General features: G+C 59.8%; 5 protein-coding genes across 5 annotated transcripts; 2 read left to right on the top strand and 3 right to left on the bottom strand.

Annotated features, from left to right (window-relative positions):
- Position 1: 1 nt before the first annotated feature.
- SPRG_06779 (hypothetical protein) lies at positions 2 to 4,321 on the top strand (the record flags this gene model as incomplete). The annotated part of the gene is made up of 14 exons (XM_012346249.1): positions 2 to 297; positions 339 to 756; positions 802 to 1,059; positions 1,082 to 1,761; positions 1,827 to 2,393; positions 2,440 to 2,612; positions 2,657 to 2,763; positions 2,803 to 2,969; positions 3,021 to 3,450; positions 3,496 to 3,622; positions 3,667 to 3,752; positions 3,799 to 3,933; positions 3,979 to 4,013; positions 4,062 to 4,321. The coding sequence occupies 14 exons, from the start codon at positions 2 to 4 to the stop codon at positions 4,294 to 4,296; spliced, it is 3,714 nt and encodes a 1,237-aa protein (XP_012201639.1). The 3' UTR covers positions 4,297 to 4,321.
- Positions 4,322 to 4,415: 94 nt separating this feature from the next.
- On the top strand, positions 4,416 to 6,832 carry SPRG_06778 (hypothetical protein). Its single transcript, XM_012346248.1, has 7 exons — positions 4,416 to 4,836; positions 4,881 to 5,050; positions 5,094 to 5,283; positions 5,327 to 5,482; positions 5,530 to 6,414; positions 6,458 to 6,544; positions 6,590 to 6,832. The coding sequence occupies exons 1-7, from the start codon at positions 4,432 to 4,434 to the stop codon at positions 6,788 to 6,790; spliced, it is 2,094 nt and encodes a 697-aa protein (XP_012201638.1). The 5' UTR covers positions 4,416 to 4,431; the 3' UTR covers positions 6,791 to 6,832.
- A 19-nt stretch (positions 6,833 to 6,851) lies between these two features.
- Positions 6,852 to 8,938, bottom strand: SPRG_06777 (hypothetical protein; the record flags this gene model as incomplete). The annotated part of the gene is made up of 13 exons (XM_012346247.1): positions 6,852 to 6,944; positions 6,988 to 6,996; positions 7,050 to 7,077; positions 7,129 to 7,247; positions 7,282 to 7,446; positions 7,492 to 7,551; positions 7,597 to 7,708; positions 7,753 to 7,967; positions 8,014 to 8,241; positions 8,290 to 8,394; positions 8,442 to 8,484; positions 8,531 to 8,783; positions 8,836 to 8,938. The coding sequence occupies 13 exons, from the start codon at positions 8,936 to 8,938 to the stop codon at positions 6,852 to 6,854; spliced, it is 1,533 nt and encodes a 510-aa protein (XP_012201637.1).
- A 264-nt stretch (positions 8,939 to 9,202) lies between these two features.
- SPRG_06776 (hypothetical protein) lies at positions 9,203 to 12,363 on the bottom strand (the record flags this gene model as incomplete). Its single annotated transcript, XM_012346246.1, has 2 exons — positions 9,203 to 10,573; positions 10,624 to 12,363. The coding sequence occupies 2 exons, from the start codon at positions 12,361 to 12,363 to the stop codon at positions 9,203 to 9,205; spliced, it is 3,111 nt and encodes a 1,036-aa protein (XP_012201636.1).
- A 3,379-nt stretch (positions 12,364 to 15,742) lies between these two features.
- SPRG_06775 (hypothetical protein) lies at positions 15,743 to 16,620 on the bottom strand (the record flags this gene model as incomplete). Its single annotated transcript, XM_012346245.1, has 2 exons — positions 15,884 to 16,620; positions 15,743 to 15,853 (listed from the first exon to the last, which is right to left on the bottom strand). The coding sequence occupies exons 1-2, from the start codon at positions 16,526 to 16,528 to the stop codon at positions 15,743 to 15,745; spliced, it is 756 nt and encodes a 251-aa protein (XP_012201635.1). The 5' UTR covers positions 16,529 to 16,620.
- Between the last annotated feature and the right edge of the window lie 272 nt (positions 16,621 to 16,892).

Genomic DNA, 16,892 nt, shown 5'->3' with positions numbered 1-16,892 from the left:
CATGGACGCGGCGGCCATGCGGCGTGTCGAGGCGCACCTCTCGGTGACAACGGCGTCGTCGACGCGGATTTGGTACCGCATTCGGTTCCAAACGATGCACTTGGTCGGCTCGCGCGCCTTTCATCGCTTGGGGCTTGCGGTGACGACGCTCAATGTGACGGTGCTTTCGTGCAACGCGCACGGCATGTCGGCGACGACGCAATATTGGATTGAAACACTCAACTTTTTCTGCCTCGTCTACTACATCCTCGAGACGCTCCTCAAAATGGTGGCGGCCGGCCCGTGGCGCTACTTTCGGTACGATGGCGTCCGTCGTGCACGTGTAACCGTTGGGTTAGGGACGGTTTTAACCGGTTTGACTTTGTCACGATCGCCCTTGGCATCCTCGACACGGTCGCGAACCCGCCCGAGATTGTCGACGGCAACCCGGGGCGCGTCTCGCCGTTCGCAGCCTTGCGCGCGCTCCGCGCCATCAAAATCGCCAAGTCGATCAAGCCATTGCATCGCCTTTTGGTCGCTATCATGGACGCGTCGAGCGAGATTGGGAACTTCCTTGTGTTTCTGTTTTTGTTTATTTACATTTACGCGCTCATTGGCATCGAGCTCTTTGCGACGCGCCTCCAGTTTGACAGCAGCAACCGCCCGCTCCCGTTTAACGGCACGCATCCCATGTACCAGTCGCGCTCCAACTTTGACCAGATCGAGTGGGCCGTCTTTAGCGTCTTCCAGATCATGACGTACGACAACTGGCCGGCGGTAATCACCCATTCTACTACATCCATTTACAACAATGATGTCTAGGCACTCTACAATGGGTGGCTCGTCGCGGGCTGGCTCGGCGTGCTCTACTTTTGCTCGATCATCGTGCTCGGCGTCTGGGTCGTCATGAATGTCTTCTCGGCCATCCTCGTCGAGTCGGTCATGGCCGGCACCAGCGCCCAATCGACCGACGACGACGACGACGATGTAGAGTCGGACTTGGACGACTTGGCCCCCGACCTCGCGGTCCTGCACCGCGCTTACACGATGCGGGTACGACGGCCTCGACCGTCTTCTTGTGTTTGTGACGTTCATGCTGTAGAGCCGCTCGCTCCGTCGCATCTTTCGAAAGGCGCTTCACGCGATCAACCTGCCGCAAATTGCGCCGGCGCCGTCCGTTGTGGACTTGCATGGACCTCCAACGACCGCGGTGCAGGTGACGCACGTGTCGTGGCCGCGGCGCGCCGCCCGCCGCCTCGTCTCGCACCGGTTTTGGGACCGCAGCGTGACGCTCATCATCTTTGTTTCGTGCGTTCTAACCGCGCTGGACTCGCCGCTTCTCGACACGCACCAAGGCTTGGGCTACGGGATCGAGAAGGCCAACATGGTGTTCGCCGTCGTCTTCTCGATCGAAATGGCGCTGCACCTATTCGCGCACGGCGTGATCGCGTACCTCCGAGACCCGTGGTCGGTCTTGGACGGCTTCATCGTGCTCGTGTCGCTCCTCTCGTGGGCGCTCGGCTCGAGCGTCATCTCGAGCTTGCGCGCCTTGCGGTCGCTCCGCGCGCTCCGGCCGCTCCGCGTCATCAACAAGATGCCGCAGCTCAAGGTCGTCGTCAACACGCTCTTCCGGTGCCTCCCCGAGATCGGCAAGGCGTTCATCTTCTTCCTCTTCATTTTGCTCATCTTTGGCATCATGACCGTCATGTTTTTCCGCGGCGCGCTCGCGTCCTGCAGCACGAGCCCGTACACGTACATGACGAGCGAGACGCCGCCGCCATGGTACGCTCTCTACCTCGCTCGTTCGTTGGTTTGGATTGCGCGTACGCTCTTGTTGCATTTCGTAGGTTCCCGCGTGACTATCGTGGCAGCTACAACGCCTCGGACTTGGCGCAATACGATCTCATGTCGTATCCGCGTCCGTGGACCAGCCTCTCGTCGTCCGCCCAAGCTCAAATGGCTGATGTGTGGCCCCAGATTCGTTGCAACGACCACAGCTGCGACGTGCACGAGACGCCGACGTCGCGCGCTGTCTGCGAAGCCTTCAATTGCACGTGGACCAACGTCGTGCCGCAGCGCTTCGACAACATCTTCCTCGCCATGGGCTCGCTCTACGAGCTCACGACGATGGAGGGCTGGGCGGCGGTGGCCATTGCCAGCGTCGATGCAACCGGCGCCGACATGCAGCCGATCAAGAACACGAATCCGGCGATGCTCTTCTTTTGGATCTTCTTTATGATTGCCGGCGCGTTCTTCATCACCAACCTCTTCATCGCCGTGCTCTGCGACAGCTTTATCCGCGAGAACTACGGCGTCCTCGTCACGGACGAGCAGATCAGCTGGATCAAAATGCAGCAGCGCGTCTTGGCCATCAAGCCCGTCGTGGTGTTTCCGTCGCCCGCGCAGCCGATCCGGTGCGACAGCACGCATCGCGGCACGAGCTAACAAATCAGTTCGTAGCCGCCTCGCCTACAAGCTGGTGCACTGGCGCGGCTTTGACGCGGTTGTGATTGCGTGCATTCTACTCAACATGGTGACGATGGCCGTGACGTACTATGGGCAAAGCGAGACCATGACGCTGCTTCTAAACGCCCTCAACTACGTGTTCGCGGCCGTCTTTGTATTGGAATGCGGTACGACCGGCACCACATATTCCTCCAACGAACGACTCTCATAGTGCTCAAGATCACGGCTTTTGGCGCGGCCTACTACTTTGCCGACGACTGGAACCGGTTTGACTTTGCCGTTGTCTTTCTGACCGTCGTGAGCCTCGTCGTGCCACTTGTACGTCCTTCTTGCGCCAACAACTGCTCACGACCTTAGGTGTTTGCGACCGAGTCGCTCGGGCCCGTGGCAACGATCATCCGCGTCTTCCGGGTCGGCCGCGCGCTGCGCCTCATCAACCACGCCAAGCTCATCAAGGCCATGTTCGACACGATCCTTGTCTCGCTGCCCGCCGTCGCCAACGTCACGGCGCTGCTCATGCTCATGTTGGTGTTCCAGAATCTCACCACAAGGTGGTCAGGACGAGACGTTCGTAGGTACTACATCTTCGCGGCCGTTGGCGTCCAGCTCTTTGCCAAAGTCGGCTTCCAGAACATGCTCAACCCGCACCAGAATTTCCAGACGTTCTGGATCGCGCTCCAGACGCTCATTGGGTTTTCCACCGGCGAGAATTGGCCCAACTTTCTTTGGGAAGTGTACAACCGAGTGCCGGCCACGAACCCGACGTGCGCCGAGCGCGTCTACAACGCGTCCATGTGCGGCTTCCACACGGTGCACGAGTGCACACCGCTCGACGGCTGCGGGTCGTCGCTCATCCTGCCCTACATGTACCTCTTCTTCTTCGTCATGGGCTACGTGGGCATCAACGTCTTCTCCGGTATCGTCGTCGATGCCATCGGAGATACGTCGAACGCCGCTGTCGTTACCAACGACGTCCTCGAAGCGTTCACGCTCGCTTGGTCCAAGGTACCGTGGTGTCGTCATGATGACCGTCGTTACCTTGGGTTCTAGTTTGACCCGCAAGGCACGGGCATGGTGACGCTGGACGACCTGGCGCACATCCTTCTCCAGCTGCCACCGCCCTTTGGCCTCCGAACCACGCCCCACGCGACGATGAAAGCGGCACAGCGCCGCATGCGTACGTGCTTGTAACGACTGCAACGATTGATGCCTCGCTGGTAGGCGATCTGCACATCGACGTGTACGACAAGCAGTACGTACATTTCAAAGACGTGCCGCGCGCGCTCGTCCTCCAAGCCGTCAGCAGCGTACGTGATGGGATGCGATAACGTTGGACAAGTTGTCTGTGCGCAGGGCGACCGGCAAAAGATGCTCGAGTGCGCGCAGATCATGGAAGACATGGGGTTTGCGCGCGCGTTCGACGACGCGTGGTTTAAAAAGTGCGACAAGGCCAAGACGGACGCGCTCAAAGCGTTTGAAACCGCCAAGGTAAGCGTTGCGGACGAGCGTCGGACACCATGCATGCGGTGCTAGGCGCGTCATCACTTTGCCACCGAATTGATTGCGAGGTGCGGTGCCAACCTCGCTTCAGAGACAGGACTCGACCTACCGTGTAGAACTCTTCTCGACCACGTGCGTGCGCGACGACAGCTCAAGGCGTATGCCACTGAAGCGGCCAACGAAGGTACCACGCAAGAGGGTGCTGCCAAGGAAGCGGGGAAGGAAGACGGAGAAGCCGCCAAGAAAGGAGGTGCTTCGGTCACAGCCGCGTCACCAAGGAGACATGTCCGGTCCGCAACGTCGCCAGCGCAGCGCCACAAGTCGCGAAGTAAAGTAAAGCACAAAGCGTGATCGGCCGGTTCTTGGTTTTTTTCCGGATATAAAAGCCATATACAGTGCCACGTCATATCATCCGGATAGCCCAGGGGGCGCAGCGGTTTCTGGCCACATCCAGAGCCGTCGCCGAGTCGAGGTAGAAGAAAGGACATGCGCGTCTTCATCGGCAACTTGTCGTCGCCGCTCGGGATCGAGGTCGCGCGCTGCCTCCGGTCGTGCGAAGTCGTCGGCGCCGTCGAGAGCCTCAAGCAGGCGCAAGCGACCAAGAAGCGGCTCATCGAGAACCGCGACCCGGAGCTCGGCGAAGGCCTCGAAGGCGCCGACGCGTTTGTCGAGAGTCCCGTCGTGGCCGCGAGCGACAAGCACAACGTCAGCGTCCTTCTTAAGCGCTGCCACGTGGCCGTGTACTCGATTGTGGACGACCCCGATGGCACGCTCGAGGCGCTCAAGGCCTTTGCCGACAGCAGTGACGACGGGCCCAAGCTCTTTGTCGCTGTCTCGAGTGTGCTCACGTGGGCCAAGACGCCGATGCCACCCAAGCAAGACGACTGGAAGGTCCGTCCACAAATATACAAGCGTCGCACACACGATGCACGTAGGGTCACAAGGAAATCGACTTCAAGACGCGCAAGCCAGCGCGCAAGTACGCCGAGTACAAGGCCGTCGAGACTCAAGTGCTCAGCGCCAAGCGAGACGGACTCGCCACCATGGTGGTGGCCGCGGGCATGATTTACGGCGGCGCCGCGTCGAGCCTCCACTACCTCCTTCGGTAGGATCTGGTTCTTGAGATCCGCTAACGACGGGATGCGCAGCGAGGCGTGGCTCAACCCGGACACGGACCTCGTGGTCCCAAGTGTCTCGGGACTCGGTGGCGCCAACAAGCTGCCCATGATCTGCCTCTACGACTTGGCCACGATTGTAGCCGCCGTCGCGACGACCGCGTCGCCACCGCCTGCGCCGTACATGCTCGCGCTCGACAAGGCCGCGCCCACCTTGCGCGAGGTCCTTCATGACCTTATGTCGGCAACCCACCACGTGTGTTTAGGTCTGCGCCGCGATCAGCTCGACGCTGGGGAACGGGAATTTACGCGACTTGAGCCCGCCCGAAGCCGAAGAGTTGCTGCTCACGGAGCGCAGCATGGTGCACCTGCAGCTCAACCAAGTATTTGAGATGGAAGGCAGCGCGCTTGAAGCCCTCGACGTACGCCCGTCGACTTGCATCTACGTCTTTGACTTTTAATGGGCTAGATCGAGTGGAAGTTCGAATCCGGCATCGTCGCCAACATGGACGCCATCGTGCTCGACTACATCAAGGTCATGGACCTCCGGCCGCTGCGCGTCGTGGTGCTCGGGCCACCGCGCGTCGGCAAGTCGACCCTCGCCGCGTCGCTGGCCAAGACGTACTACCTGCCGCACCTCTCGCCGGCCTCGATCGCGCTCGAGCTTCTCAACACGGCCAAGCTCAATGAGCCGCTCCTAACCCTCAAAGAGGAGGTGAAAAAGTACAAGCTCGAGCTCGTCAACTTGCCGTTGGCGCTCGCGACAGACCTCTTGCGCTGGCGCCTGAGCATGCCCGTGTGCCGCAACCAAGGGTATGTCCTGGACGGCGCGCCCATCTCGGTGGAGCAGGCCAAGACACTGTTTCCACCGCCGAAGCCGCCTGCCGGGGACGACGACGAGGGCAAGGACGGCGAGGACGAGGCCAAGACCGGCGACGACGGCGAGAGCCCGGACGATGGCGCGCCAACGACGAGCAAGCCCAAGAAGCCGAGCGTGTATGTTCCCAACCATGTCGTGGTCCTTGGGGCGCCCAAGCAGCTTTTGCAGCGCCGCGCCCAGTCGCTCGCGCAAGACGAAGCCGAGAAAACGGGCAACACCGAGGCCGAGTTTGCCAAGCGCTACGACGCGTTCCAGAAAGAAAAGGGACCCGACGGCGGCCTCCTCACGTTTTTCGAGCAGGAGAACGTGCTTGAGGTGCTCGAGCTCGAGCTCAAGACCGAGGACGCGTTTAGCAACAAAAAGATGCTGCTCGAGCCCGTCGCCAAGTACCTCGAAGCCGGCGGAAAGCCGTTCAACTACCACCCGACAAAGGAAGAAGTGCAACAACAACAACGCGATGTCGACGCCCAGCTCGTACGGCACAGGATTGCGGCAACGACCTGATTCTGTGTCGTAGGCGGCCGAAGCCGAGGCCGAACAAAAGCGCGCGAGCGACCTCCTCGCGCAAGAAATGTCGGACAAGCAGTCGCGCGCACTCTCCGAGGTACACTGCAGCTACAATCTGTGAAGATCCGAGCCGTGTTTGCAGAAAACGCGCCTCGAAACCATCCAGAAGGAAGAAATGGACGTGCTCGAAGCGCGCTCCAAGCCGCTGCGCGCGTACCTCATGGAGACCGTGATCCCGGCCCTCACAGAAGGTATGCTCGAGGTGGTCAAGGTCCAGCCGGAAGACCCGATCGACTACTTGGCCGACTTTCTCTTCAAGAATGGCCAGTCTCTTGAAGCGTAGAGCATGACGAGGATGCATGTACAATTCCGTGTTCTTGATTCATCGCACGTTCGAGGAGCTCTTACCACACGTCGTTGACGAGGATCTCGGCGCCGTCCTGCAGACCGTAGTAGCCCACGTCGCACGCATCGTCGTCGAGCGGAATCGGCATGCCCTGCATATCGTTGGTTGCATCTTGGCGCAGGACGAATGCCTACCTTTTGCTGCTGCGGAACGAGAGCTGATGCTCGGCCGGCTCGAGGCCGTACTTCTTCTGCACGAGCAGCTTGAGCTGGCCGACCTTCATGCTACAACGTTGGAATCGTTGACACCTCTGCATACGCAGCGTGACGCCTCACTTGAGCGGCAGCTTCTTCTCCATTGGATCCATCGTCGTGGCGTTGATACTCATCGGGAGAAACGTCACTGCCACGAGGCTGCGTGCGAGCGCCGCGGGGCCATCGCGGTCACTTTGCGGCTTCTGCGTCGTCTTTTCTCTCAGCACCTGGAACGATACACACAGCCCGCACACGTACTTGGATGTCAGGGTACTTGGCCACGAGCTCGTCAAAGCGCGGGTGGCTCGAGGCGACTTTGAGCTTGTCGTCGTCCGACGGAAACGACGCGAGCTCGTGCAAAATCCGCTTCAGGTACATTTGTTCGGCGTCAATGCGCTCCTACGCGTTCGTATGGGCCACGGCGTATGGCCCACAACAACGCACCTTGGCTCGAATCTCACTGCCGTTGAACGCGACCAAGCGGGCACAACGCGCCACAATGATCTAATGGGATGCATCAATCACGATGCATGTATGGCGGCGACGTACCATGCGGGCTTCGCCAGCGCCAAGCGCCGCAATGAGCGGGTTTTTGGCAAAGCGAAGCAGCTCGAGCGACGGGAGCGCGTTGAGCGCATCCATCGAGGACCACGCGTCAATACTATGTCATAGCATGATGATCGCAACGAACGGAGGAGAAATTACAGGTTGTCGGAGATCGAGATGCTCACGAGGGACGAAAAGCTGCCGGGCGGCGTCGGAAGGATTGCGGGCAGCGCGTTCCCGTTCAAAAGCACATGCTTGAGCGACGGGAGCGCTCCGAGACTCTGCTCAAGCACGCTCCAGTCACTCAGCTGGTTGTGGGACAGGTCCACGAGCTCGAGGTGCGCTGGCCACGGCAGCGTCGCTGCCGCCAGCAGCTACGGCATCGATAAGTGCCGTACATGACGTCGTCCAGTCACAAACATCAGCGTCGGCAAGCTCGTTGGACGCGACGTAGAGTTCGCGCAGTTGGGGGAAATGGGCGCTGCACACGCGCTGGACATCGGTCCACTTGAGGTTGGTCTGGTTCAGGACGAGGCTCGTCACGGACGGAAAGGCGACGCTGCTTGTCGATGGGACGTCGTACGCAAGGCGGTTTCCGCTGAGCACGAGGTGCTCGAGTTTCGGTAGCGCATGAGCCAGCGTTAGCACCTACATATTACATGGCGTTTCGTTCGTCAAGGCAGCGGCTTGACGCACCTCGCGCCAAGACCCAAGGAGGTTGAAGCCCAGGTTGAGCACTTCAATATTGGGAGCCATCGAGCGGAGCACATCTGGCTCGGGCATGCGCGCAATGCGGCATGACTAATCATGCGATCTCTTCGGAAACATTTGTCGTCCTGCCATCGTACCTCGAGGGAGACCTTGCAGATGACACCGAGGTCCTGACGCTCCCTATGTCGCCGTTAAGAGGTTCATGCGTGCATCTTGAGCAGCATACTGAATCTTGTGCACGCCGACAAGCTGAATACTCTTGGAGCTGCCGCTGCTGGTCGCGACCTCGCCTGCGACGCGGACGTCGCTGGCCTCGGCCTGCATGTAGCGCTCGTGGAGCGCGTCGAGGAAGCCGACGCCCCGCATCACCTTCTCGGGCACGACAAAAGACCCGCTCGTCGGCGCAGCTGTCGTAAAGTACCGAACGCCGCCGGCCTCGCCATCATGCTTGCCGCGGCTCGCATCGTCCCACTCGATCCCTAGGGAGGAAGCATCGGCCATGGTCCTTCCATGCGCTCTCCATCTACCTACCGTAGTAGATCGCATCCGACCCCTTGGAGTGGATCGTCCCCGCGTAGCGCAGCGTCCCGCGGAAGCCCTCGGCGTCTTGGACACGGTCCCCGAGCGCGGCCATCTCCACAACAAAAAGGGAATGTTTCCTTCCCATGTGAGAAATGCGTTGTTTATCACGCGAAAAACAAGTGTACATCGTGAACACACGCCAAAATGTGTTTAATACAAAAAAGCATATCTTGTTTTATACACCTAGTCATATGCAACAGCAATTGCAATCTATTTTGCTTCTGTCCTCAGACCTCAGTAGCAAGTCACAAGATGAAGACAAGCGTCTTTTCATTGAAGTTTATACATGCAAATGGTACAATGGAGTAATGATAGCTTACGCGACCGTGCGCGAGGCGCGGACCGAGCGGGCATGCTGCGTCACACGCGCGTGCGACATGGACGGGTGGCCGGCGTTGATGCGCGAGTCAAAGGCCGTCGACGAGTACGTGTTGGCGTTGAGGACGTAGTTGACCGCAAACTTGATCAAGTCGAGCGGGAAGTGCCACACGATCGACCACAACCACGCGATCACGAGGTAGCCACCGCCGCAGCCAAAGACAGCGATACGGTCCGACGGGTATCCGTTGAAGCCGTAGTAGCCGATGACCGAAGCCACGACCTGGGCAAACACGAACGCGATGAGGAGGAGGTTGCACGGCTTCTCGGCAAAGAACCACGTGTTGATACCGGCCGTGCGCGTGACGAAGATGAGCGCCTGGCCCGAGATCGACACCTGCGTGTAGACGAGCGAGCGGAGGATGCCGTCCTTCTTCTGCATGCCGGGCCCGATCGCCTTGTTGCCCTTGGTGTACTTGGTGTTGAAGTTGGAGTAGTCCCACACAAAGTCGCAAAAGCTCACGCCGTTGGTCAACGGAAGGTAGCCGCGGCCAATGAACGCGACACCGACACCATCTTCCGCGTCCTTGACTGCATCGGGATGGGCCGTGTACTGCTTGACAAACTGATCGTACACCTGGAGGGCCGACGGCTCTTCGTCGAGGTCGTGGATGTGGCTGCCCTTGAGGTTCTCGAAGAGCTTGACCCAGTCCGAGTTCTTGGATTCGGCGTCGTACTTCGCCTTGTAGCCGTCGATGAAGGCCTTGCGGTTGGTGCGGAGGAGTCCGAGGTTCGCCTCGTTGAGCGACGGCTTGTACACCGAGCCGTCGAGCTCACCGCAGGCAGCAGGGTCGTTGTTCTTGGTGCACGTCTGGATCTTCTCCGTAAAGTACGCGTTGCACGAGTCCTTGAGGCAGCTCACGCAGAGGTTCTCCGAGTCAATAAAGCCCTCGAACGCCGACGTGTTGTACGCGACACCGACCAAGACGACCGTCGAGATCGTGAGCCAGATGCCAAAGCAGATCGACGAGACGAACACCTGCTTGAGCTTCCACGAGTCGGGCGTGCGCGACGCCGTCACATTGTCCTTGGAGATCGTCAAGATCGTGCCGTCGTTCAAGATGGCCAAGACGACGACGAGGATCGTGGGGAAGTACCAGTTCCAGCACACCGTGAGCAAGCCAAACGTCAAGACGATACGGACCGTCATCGCGATCGAGTACATGGCGTAGTTCTTCATGCGCAAGAAGATCTCGCGCGACATGCGGATGGCCGTGATGATGACCGAGAGACCGGGCGACACGAGCACAATGTCGGCAGCAGCACGGGCGGCGTCCGTCGCATCGTCGACGGCAATACCAATGTTGGCCTGCGCGAGGCGGGGGCGTCGTTGACACCATCGCCCGTCATACCGACAACCTTGTCGAGCGACTGGAGCTGGCGCACAATCTCAAACTTGTGTTCCGGGAAGACCTGGGCAAAGCCGTCCGTCTCGTACACCATCTGCGCGAGGTTCACACCCGGCGGCGGCGCCTGGTTGAAGAACGACGTGTCCAAAATGTTGGTGGGCATTCCGAGCTGGCGGCACGTCTCGATGGCAATGACGCGGTGATCACCCGTGACCATCTTGACGGCGACACCCATCTCGATGGCACGCTTCACCGTGTCGGCGGTATCGTGGCGCGGCGGGTCAAAGAGCGGGAGGATACCCACGAGCTTCCACGACGCTTCCTCCATCGGCACATCGCCCTCAGAGTACGACACACCGAGGCCACGGTAGCCGCGCGAGGCGTACTCGTTGATGCGGCCTTCCACTTCAGCGCGGAGCGACTCGGCGTTGTCATCCATGTCCAAGCAGATCTGCGGCGCACCCTTGCAAGCACGGAAGATCTTGCCCGTCGCGTTGTCCTTGACCTTGGCAATCGTGCGCTTCGTCGTCGGGTCAAAAGGCGTGTAGTGGAGGAGCGTGTACTTCTGCCACATCGTGTCGTTACCAGGGTACGTGTTGTGGCAGACGACGTCGATGGCCTCGTTGTTCTCGATACGGGCCGAGAGAGCACCGTAGAGGAGGATGTCGTCCGTCGAGTAGCCGTTGTACGGGATCAAGTTGTCGAGGTCCACCGAGAGCTTGTTGAGCGTGAGCGTGCCCGTCTTGTCCGAGCAGAGCACTTCCATCGACGCCATCTCTTCGATCGAGGTAAGGCGCGTGACGATGGCGTTCTCCTTGGCGAGGGCCGACGAACCAATGGCGAGCGTGACCGACAAGACCGTGGGCATGGCCACCGGGATACCACCGACGATCAAGACGAGGATGTTGGCGACACCGAGGCAACCGTCCGTAATGATCAAGCACGGGTTCTCGTCCTTGCGGGCACCCATCTGCACGACGAGCTCGATGATGCACCAGACGATGATCGAGACCATGCAAAAGTTGCCGACCGTCGTGAGCACTTCCTGGAGACGGCCCTGCGACTCGACACCGGCAATCTGCTCAGCCGCGCGCCCGAGGAACGTGTGGATACCCGTGCTTGTGACAACAGCTTCGATTTCACCCTGCTTGCAGACCGAGCCCGAATAACCTTCATCGCCTTCGCACTTGGTGACCGGGAGCGACTCGCCCGTAAGCGACGACTGATCGATCTTGACAGAGTCACCTTCAAGGAACTTGACATCGGCCGGGAGCACATCACCGAGACGAATGCGGATGACATCGCCGGGCACGAGCTGGTCGGCGGGGAGGTTGATCATGGCACCGTCGCGGAAGACCTTGCATTCGGGCGCGAGCTGGCCCATGAGCGCAGCGACAGCGTCGCCGGCCTGCATCTCCTCAAAGTAGCCGATGCAAGCGTTCAAGAGCAGAAGCGCGAGAATCAGGCCAAAATCCGGGTAGTCGAGGAGGACAATGGAGAGGACGGCGGCGACCTCCATGGCCCACGAGAGCGGGTTCCACATGAAGCCGAGGAAGACCATGAGGCGGTTGACCTCGTTTTTGGGCAACGCGTTGGGGCCATGCTCGATGAGGCGCTTCTCGGCCTCGGCGGACGAGAGACCCTCGCGGGTCGCCTTGAGCTTGTCGAGGGCAGCGTTGAGCGGGATGGCACCCCACTCGATCTGACCCGCCTCGTTGACGTAGTTCTTGGCGTCGTTGGGCGTCGCCATCGGTTGATACCCAGCCATCTTGATGGTACGATTTGCTTTTTGATCAACGGGAACGAACGGCGCGGGGCGGTTGTTGGACGTTGGCCAGCAAAATGTAAAATGACCGACGAAGCGGCCGACCAAAGCCTTGGCCGTGACCAACGCAGCGACCATCTGTGTCGAGGATCCAGCCCATGTGTAGCACCATCGTCACGCACTTACTGGTGGCCAGCATCCGCGGTGTCGCACCGCGGCAGTTACATGGCCGCGATCGCCAGGCAGACTTTGTTTTGATTGGCTCAAAGGACGGCCTTTTCGATGCCACCGCACATGATTGGCTGCTTGTCGGATTTTTCGCAGGCCATCGTCTCGTACTGTAGATGCTGTGGACTCCAGGTGGCACATACTCAAAGGCAAAGAGCACATGTCGCCGCGCCCCGCCTGCCACTGCACGTGGCGCCACGAGAGCGTCCGATGGCCAGCGATTGGTGCAAACGGGCGAGGATACCCAATTTCGGCCAATCAGTGGCGCGGCAGAAACGCCGTGCTGTCCCACATTGAACCAAACCCGTGGCGAGAATTGTCACGAGAGCGCCGCTTGAACGGACTGGGCTCCTCCGTCGTCTTGGGACAGCCTACGAATCGAACCCTCGCCTCCTGGAGCTCTTGGCTGCCTTTTGCCTCCCTGTCGTCAGCGCCACAGTGTAGCACTCGAATACGTTCGCATCGAGACGCTCACCGATTTCTGAGGAGCATCCGAGCGACATACTAGTGGCCGGCGATGCAACCGCGACAAGGCGACTCCTACCGTGCAAACCTGGTCCTCCTACCGGTACATACGCATTCGCAGTGGTCATTTGTGCTTAGCTACTCGCAGTGAAGTCGTGAAGCACCGGTAGCATGGCGCGACGACCGGTTGTTGCTTTTGGATCTCAGCGCCCATCCTCCTCGAGTTCAGATCTCGGGTTCGGTGCAGCGGTTTGTTCAAGCGCCACGACCTGATCGTCAGCACTGGCGCGACTGGGTTCGCGACACTGGCAACGTGGATGCCACCACTAGCGACAGTGTAGAAGGGGCATTTCTTGAGGATGTGTTTTGATTCAGGATCCCATCGCTGCACGAGTATCTTCCTGTCGACTCACGTCGGCGCGTATGCAAGGCGTCGACGATTCCGAACCCGAAGCGTAAGCCAACAGCTTGCGGGTGCAGCTTGAAGCGCCGCCCACATGCAGAGGCTGGTCACCCGTTTGGTCGCATGCCGCAATGCCAGCCTGGGGACAAGAACGATGGCACTCACACGTGTCCGTGAATTTTGTGGCTGATATCGGATACCACGAATCGAATGGCGGCCGCCGATTGTTGAAGCTAGCGCGATCTTCCGATACAGTACACTTGCCGGCATGGTGGTCAGTGTACTGCGCTGTGTATATACCTCCTCGCGTCTGACCATCGAACCGTCGTACTTAGTACTTACTACCTGCCAACGCCGACCGCGTTGCGATATGGCTATCAGTATCAGGACGGACGCGAAGACGGTCCTCTTTGAAGACGACGTTGTAGGATGCGGCGGTCGGACGATGTGGCTGCATTACACACCGCCACCACCACGACAAATGGACTCGAGAGCATGGCCTTTCTGGTCGTGCTTGAACGCGTGGCATGCATGCGATGCGGGAGCAGCTCGGAGCCCAAGGCGTAGTACGAGTGCAGAGGTGCGAGGATGCTGGCGGCGGCGGCGACTGGCGCGAGAACGTTGTCGTTCGCTCGTCGTCCATGGCTACTTGAGCGTATTGAGTGTGCCCGGTACTAGGAAGGCTCTATCGATCACGTCTAGGGTGCCAGTAGCATCATTCTAGGCGGCGGCATACCCGTACAAAACGGTTCGAGACGATGGACACGCGAGCGACGCTTCGGGCAAAGTACTCCAGTACCTGAGTCGGATACGGGTCCTTCAATGGTGCGCCTCCGCGAGCCAGAGAGGACACGACCCGCATATCGTGTCGTTGAATAACGACCTGCAACAGCGTGGGAGTGCTCCGTTGTCCTTGCCGTCAAGTGGACCTACATCTTTTGCCCGAGGCGAGAGTGGGGCGCTCGCATCAATTTCACTATTGGTGAGTCGTCACACAACGATGCCATGTTCGCGTAGCAATCGACGCCAAGCAGCGAGAAGGAGGCCGTCGCATGCGACTCGGACGTCGGCAGTCGCAACACGTTTAATCCGCTGCTCGATCCATTGGCACAGCTATAGATTGCCACCACTCTACAGACTCCGCCCCTCCAAAGACCCACTGCAAGCGTCGAGGGGCGAGACGGATCGAAGCATCGGCAATGCGCTGGTTCCAATCGAAATTTGAAGGCTGGCAGTATATGGACAAGCCTACTCGTACTGAAGAAGCATGCGTTGCATTCTCAGCTCCACGCACATGCGCATATGCGGCTATCATAAAGCGACTCGATCCTATCATTGGTCTCGTGCCGCTTCGGTCTACAGGATTCAAGAAGCTATCAATCAGTATTGCAGGAGCGTGGCCACGCAACTTCTACTATTTACCGTACTAGTAGTATCCTTGACGCTTCGTGTCGATGACTCAAAACTGCTAGTAAGTTAGTTAGGGATTCTTTGACCATGTACACAATCGAAGTGAGGCTGCGATCTCCATCTTGGCTTGATCTTTATGATTTGAACGAGCTGTCGCCTTGGCCGCGCCGAAACGAGGCGGGCCGTGTACCGGTTACTGACCTCCGTTTCCGGACGCCTGTGGAGTCAGATTGGAATAATATTTGTCCATCGTGATATCCATACAAGCCAATAGATAATAATATTCTTTCAATATGATTGGAATGGACCAATCCCAGGCCTTCCTGGCAGTCAGAGCTGGATTCGCCGCCTTCCCCACAGGCGCCTCATGGCCTCGAGCCGAGGTCCTGCTTCGGCGACGTGCTTGGAGCGCTCTACCAGAGGTCGTCTGCCACGCGCGCCACACAGGTCATGGCCATCTGTGACGTACCTACATCGAGCCGAGCGACGAATGCAAGGTGGCAGCCAAGCATCGCGCATGCAACAAGGTGGCCTGCGATCAAGGTGGCATGGAAGTTGGAGGCCAACCGCAACGCTGCCTGCTGTAGCGTCGCCTTCTGTCATCAACGTCCTGCTGCACACCAACGAGCGACGCGCGATGCAACGCGCAAGCGGCTGTACGGTGTTGGCGGCGCGGAGGACGGCTGCTTGAGGCGCAGGTCCTCGCACACTGCGCATAGCATTGAACATGGTGCCCCGGCGAAAACGAGTCGAGTGCACCCTTCGTCACGCCCCACCACCCCAACGAGACACGCAACAAAATGGAACCGCAGGTCTTGGCTCATGCGCGTTGATCGACTTCTTATTGATACTGATGGGCTACGCTTCGTCGACGAGGGACGTGAGGGTCGTCACAAACGATGCCAGCCACGCTTCCGCGTCGGCCATCGAGAGCCACGCGGTGCGGCACGTGAGCGTCACGTGCAGGTCCTTGCACGTGCTAAAGGCAAAGAAGGGCACCATCGCGCCATAGTAGAAGCGCGACGCGCGCACGCCAAGCCCATGCGGGTACGACGCGGCAAAGTACGGGTGGGCGCCGAGGTTGGACGTCATAAAGCTCGTGGTCATGATGTCTCCGGTCGCAATCTCGGCGGCGGGAACGTGCCGAATCGACTCGAAGTGCCGAAGAAAGAACGACCGGCCGACCGCACGTTTGATCGTACGCGGCGACAGAATCCACTTGGCGTCGTGGGCCATGGCCCAAAGCGTCGTCGGGGACAAGAGCGCGTCATCTTTGTAGTTGGCAGCATGCAGCGTCGCCAGGTCCGAGTCGGCCAAGTAGCCGCCGAGGCCTGCGGTCGGCACGTGGTGCCAGCGCAGGTTGATCATGGTCTGCGCCGTGACACTCGGCGGCTCAAAGCGCTCCATCGCGGTCGCGCTGAGGACAGCGTTGAAGAGCGACGAGAGGGTCAAGCCACGGTCCCGACACGCCGTCCGGAGACGGGCCACCACCGAAGCGGAGACCGTCGCCGAGTAGGCAAACTGCGGGTACGACTCGGGTCCACTCAAGAGCGCGTTGGCGATCGTCTCGTTCGGGTCGGTCTTGGGCTTCCATTGATGCCCCAACAACTTTTGCTTCAAAACGAGCAGCGAGTACGCCGCCATGCCCGTCACTTCGTGCCACCACGTGACGTCCGATGGCAAGTCGTACGGCTGCGGCCGCGGCACCCACGGCGTCCGAGCCGGGACTGTCGACGAGACGTCGTCGGAGACGCCGGCGAGAAGCAGTGCGAGCGTCGTGAAGAGCGAGTGCCCGTCCGTAAAGGCATGGCCCACGACAAGGTACACCCGCACAAGCGCCGACGACGGGTGCGTGACCACGACGTGCACCGGCACCTCGCCCACGAGGTCAAAGTTGATCGTGAGCAAGTTGGCGAGCAGGTCGTCCGTCTCGTCGCGCAGCTCGACAGTGGCCGCGCGCAGCTGGTCGTCGGTGGCACCGATCGTCGCTGTCTTGTCTGGCACGAGC

The sequence above is a fragment of the Saprolegnia parasitica genome (genome assembly GCF_000151545.1).
Source record: "Saprolegnia parasitica CBS 223.65 unplaced genomic scaffold supercont2.28, whole genome shotgun sequence".
NCBI classification, from domain to species: Eukaryota; Oomycota; class Saprolegniomycetes; order Saprolegniales; family Saprolegniaceae; genus Saprolegnia; species Saprolegnia parasitica.
This window is presented reverse-complemented; position numbering and strand designations above follow the sequence as displayed.

Bases quoted from the DNA above. Each gene is read 5' to 3' on its own strand.
- SPRG_06778 (XM_012346248.1), top strand. From the start codon at position 4,432: ATGCGCGTCTTCATCGGCAACTTGTCGTCGCCGCTCGGGATCGAGGTC. The intron at 5,051-5,093 runs GTAGGATCTGGT...CGGGATGCGCAG, and splicing joins AGCCTCCACTACCTCCTTCG to CGAGGCGTGGCTCAACCCGG. The intron at 5,483-5,529 runs GTACGCCCGTCG...TTAATGGGCTAG, and splicing joins GCGCGCTTGAAGCCCTCGAC to ATCGAGTGGAAGTTCGAATC.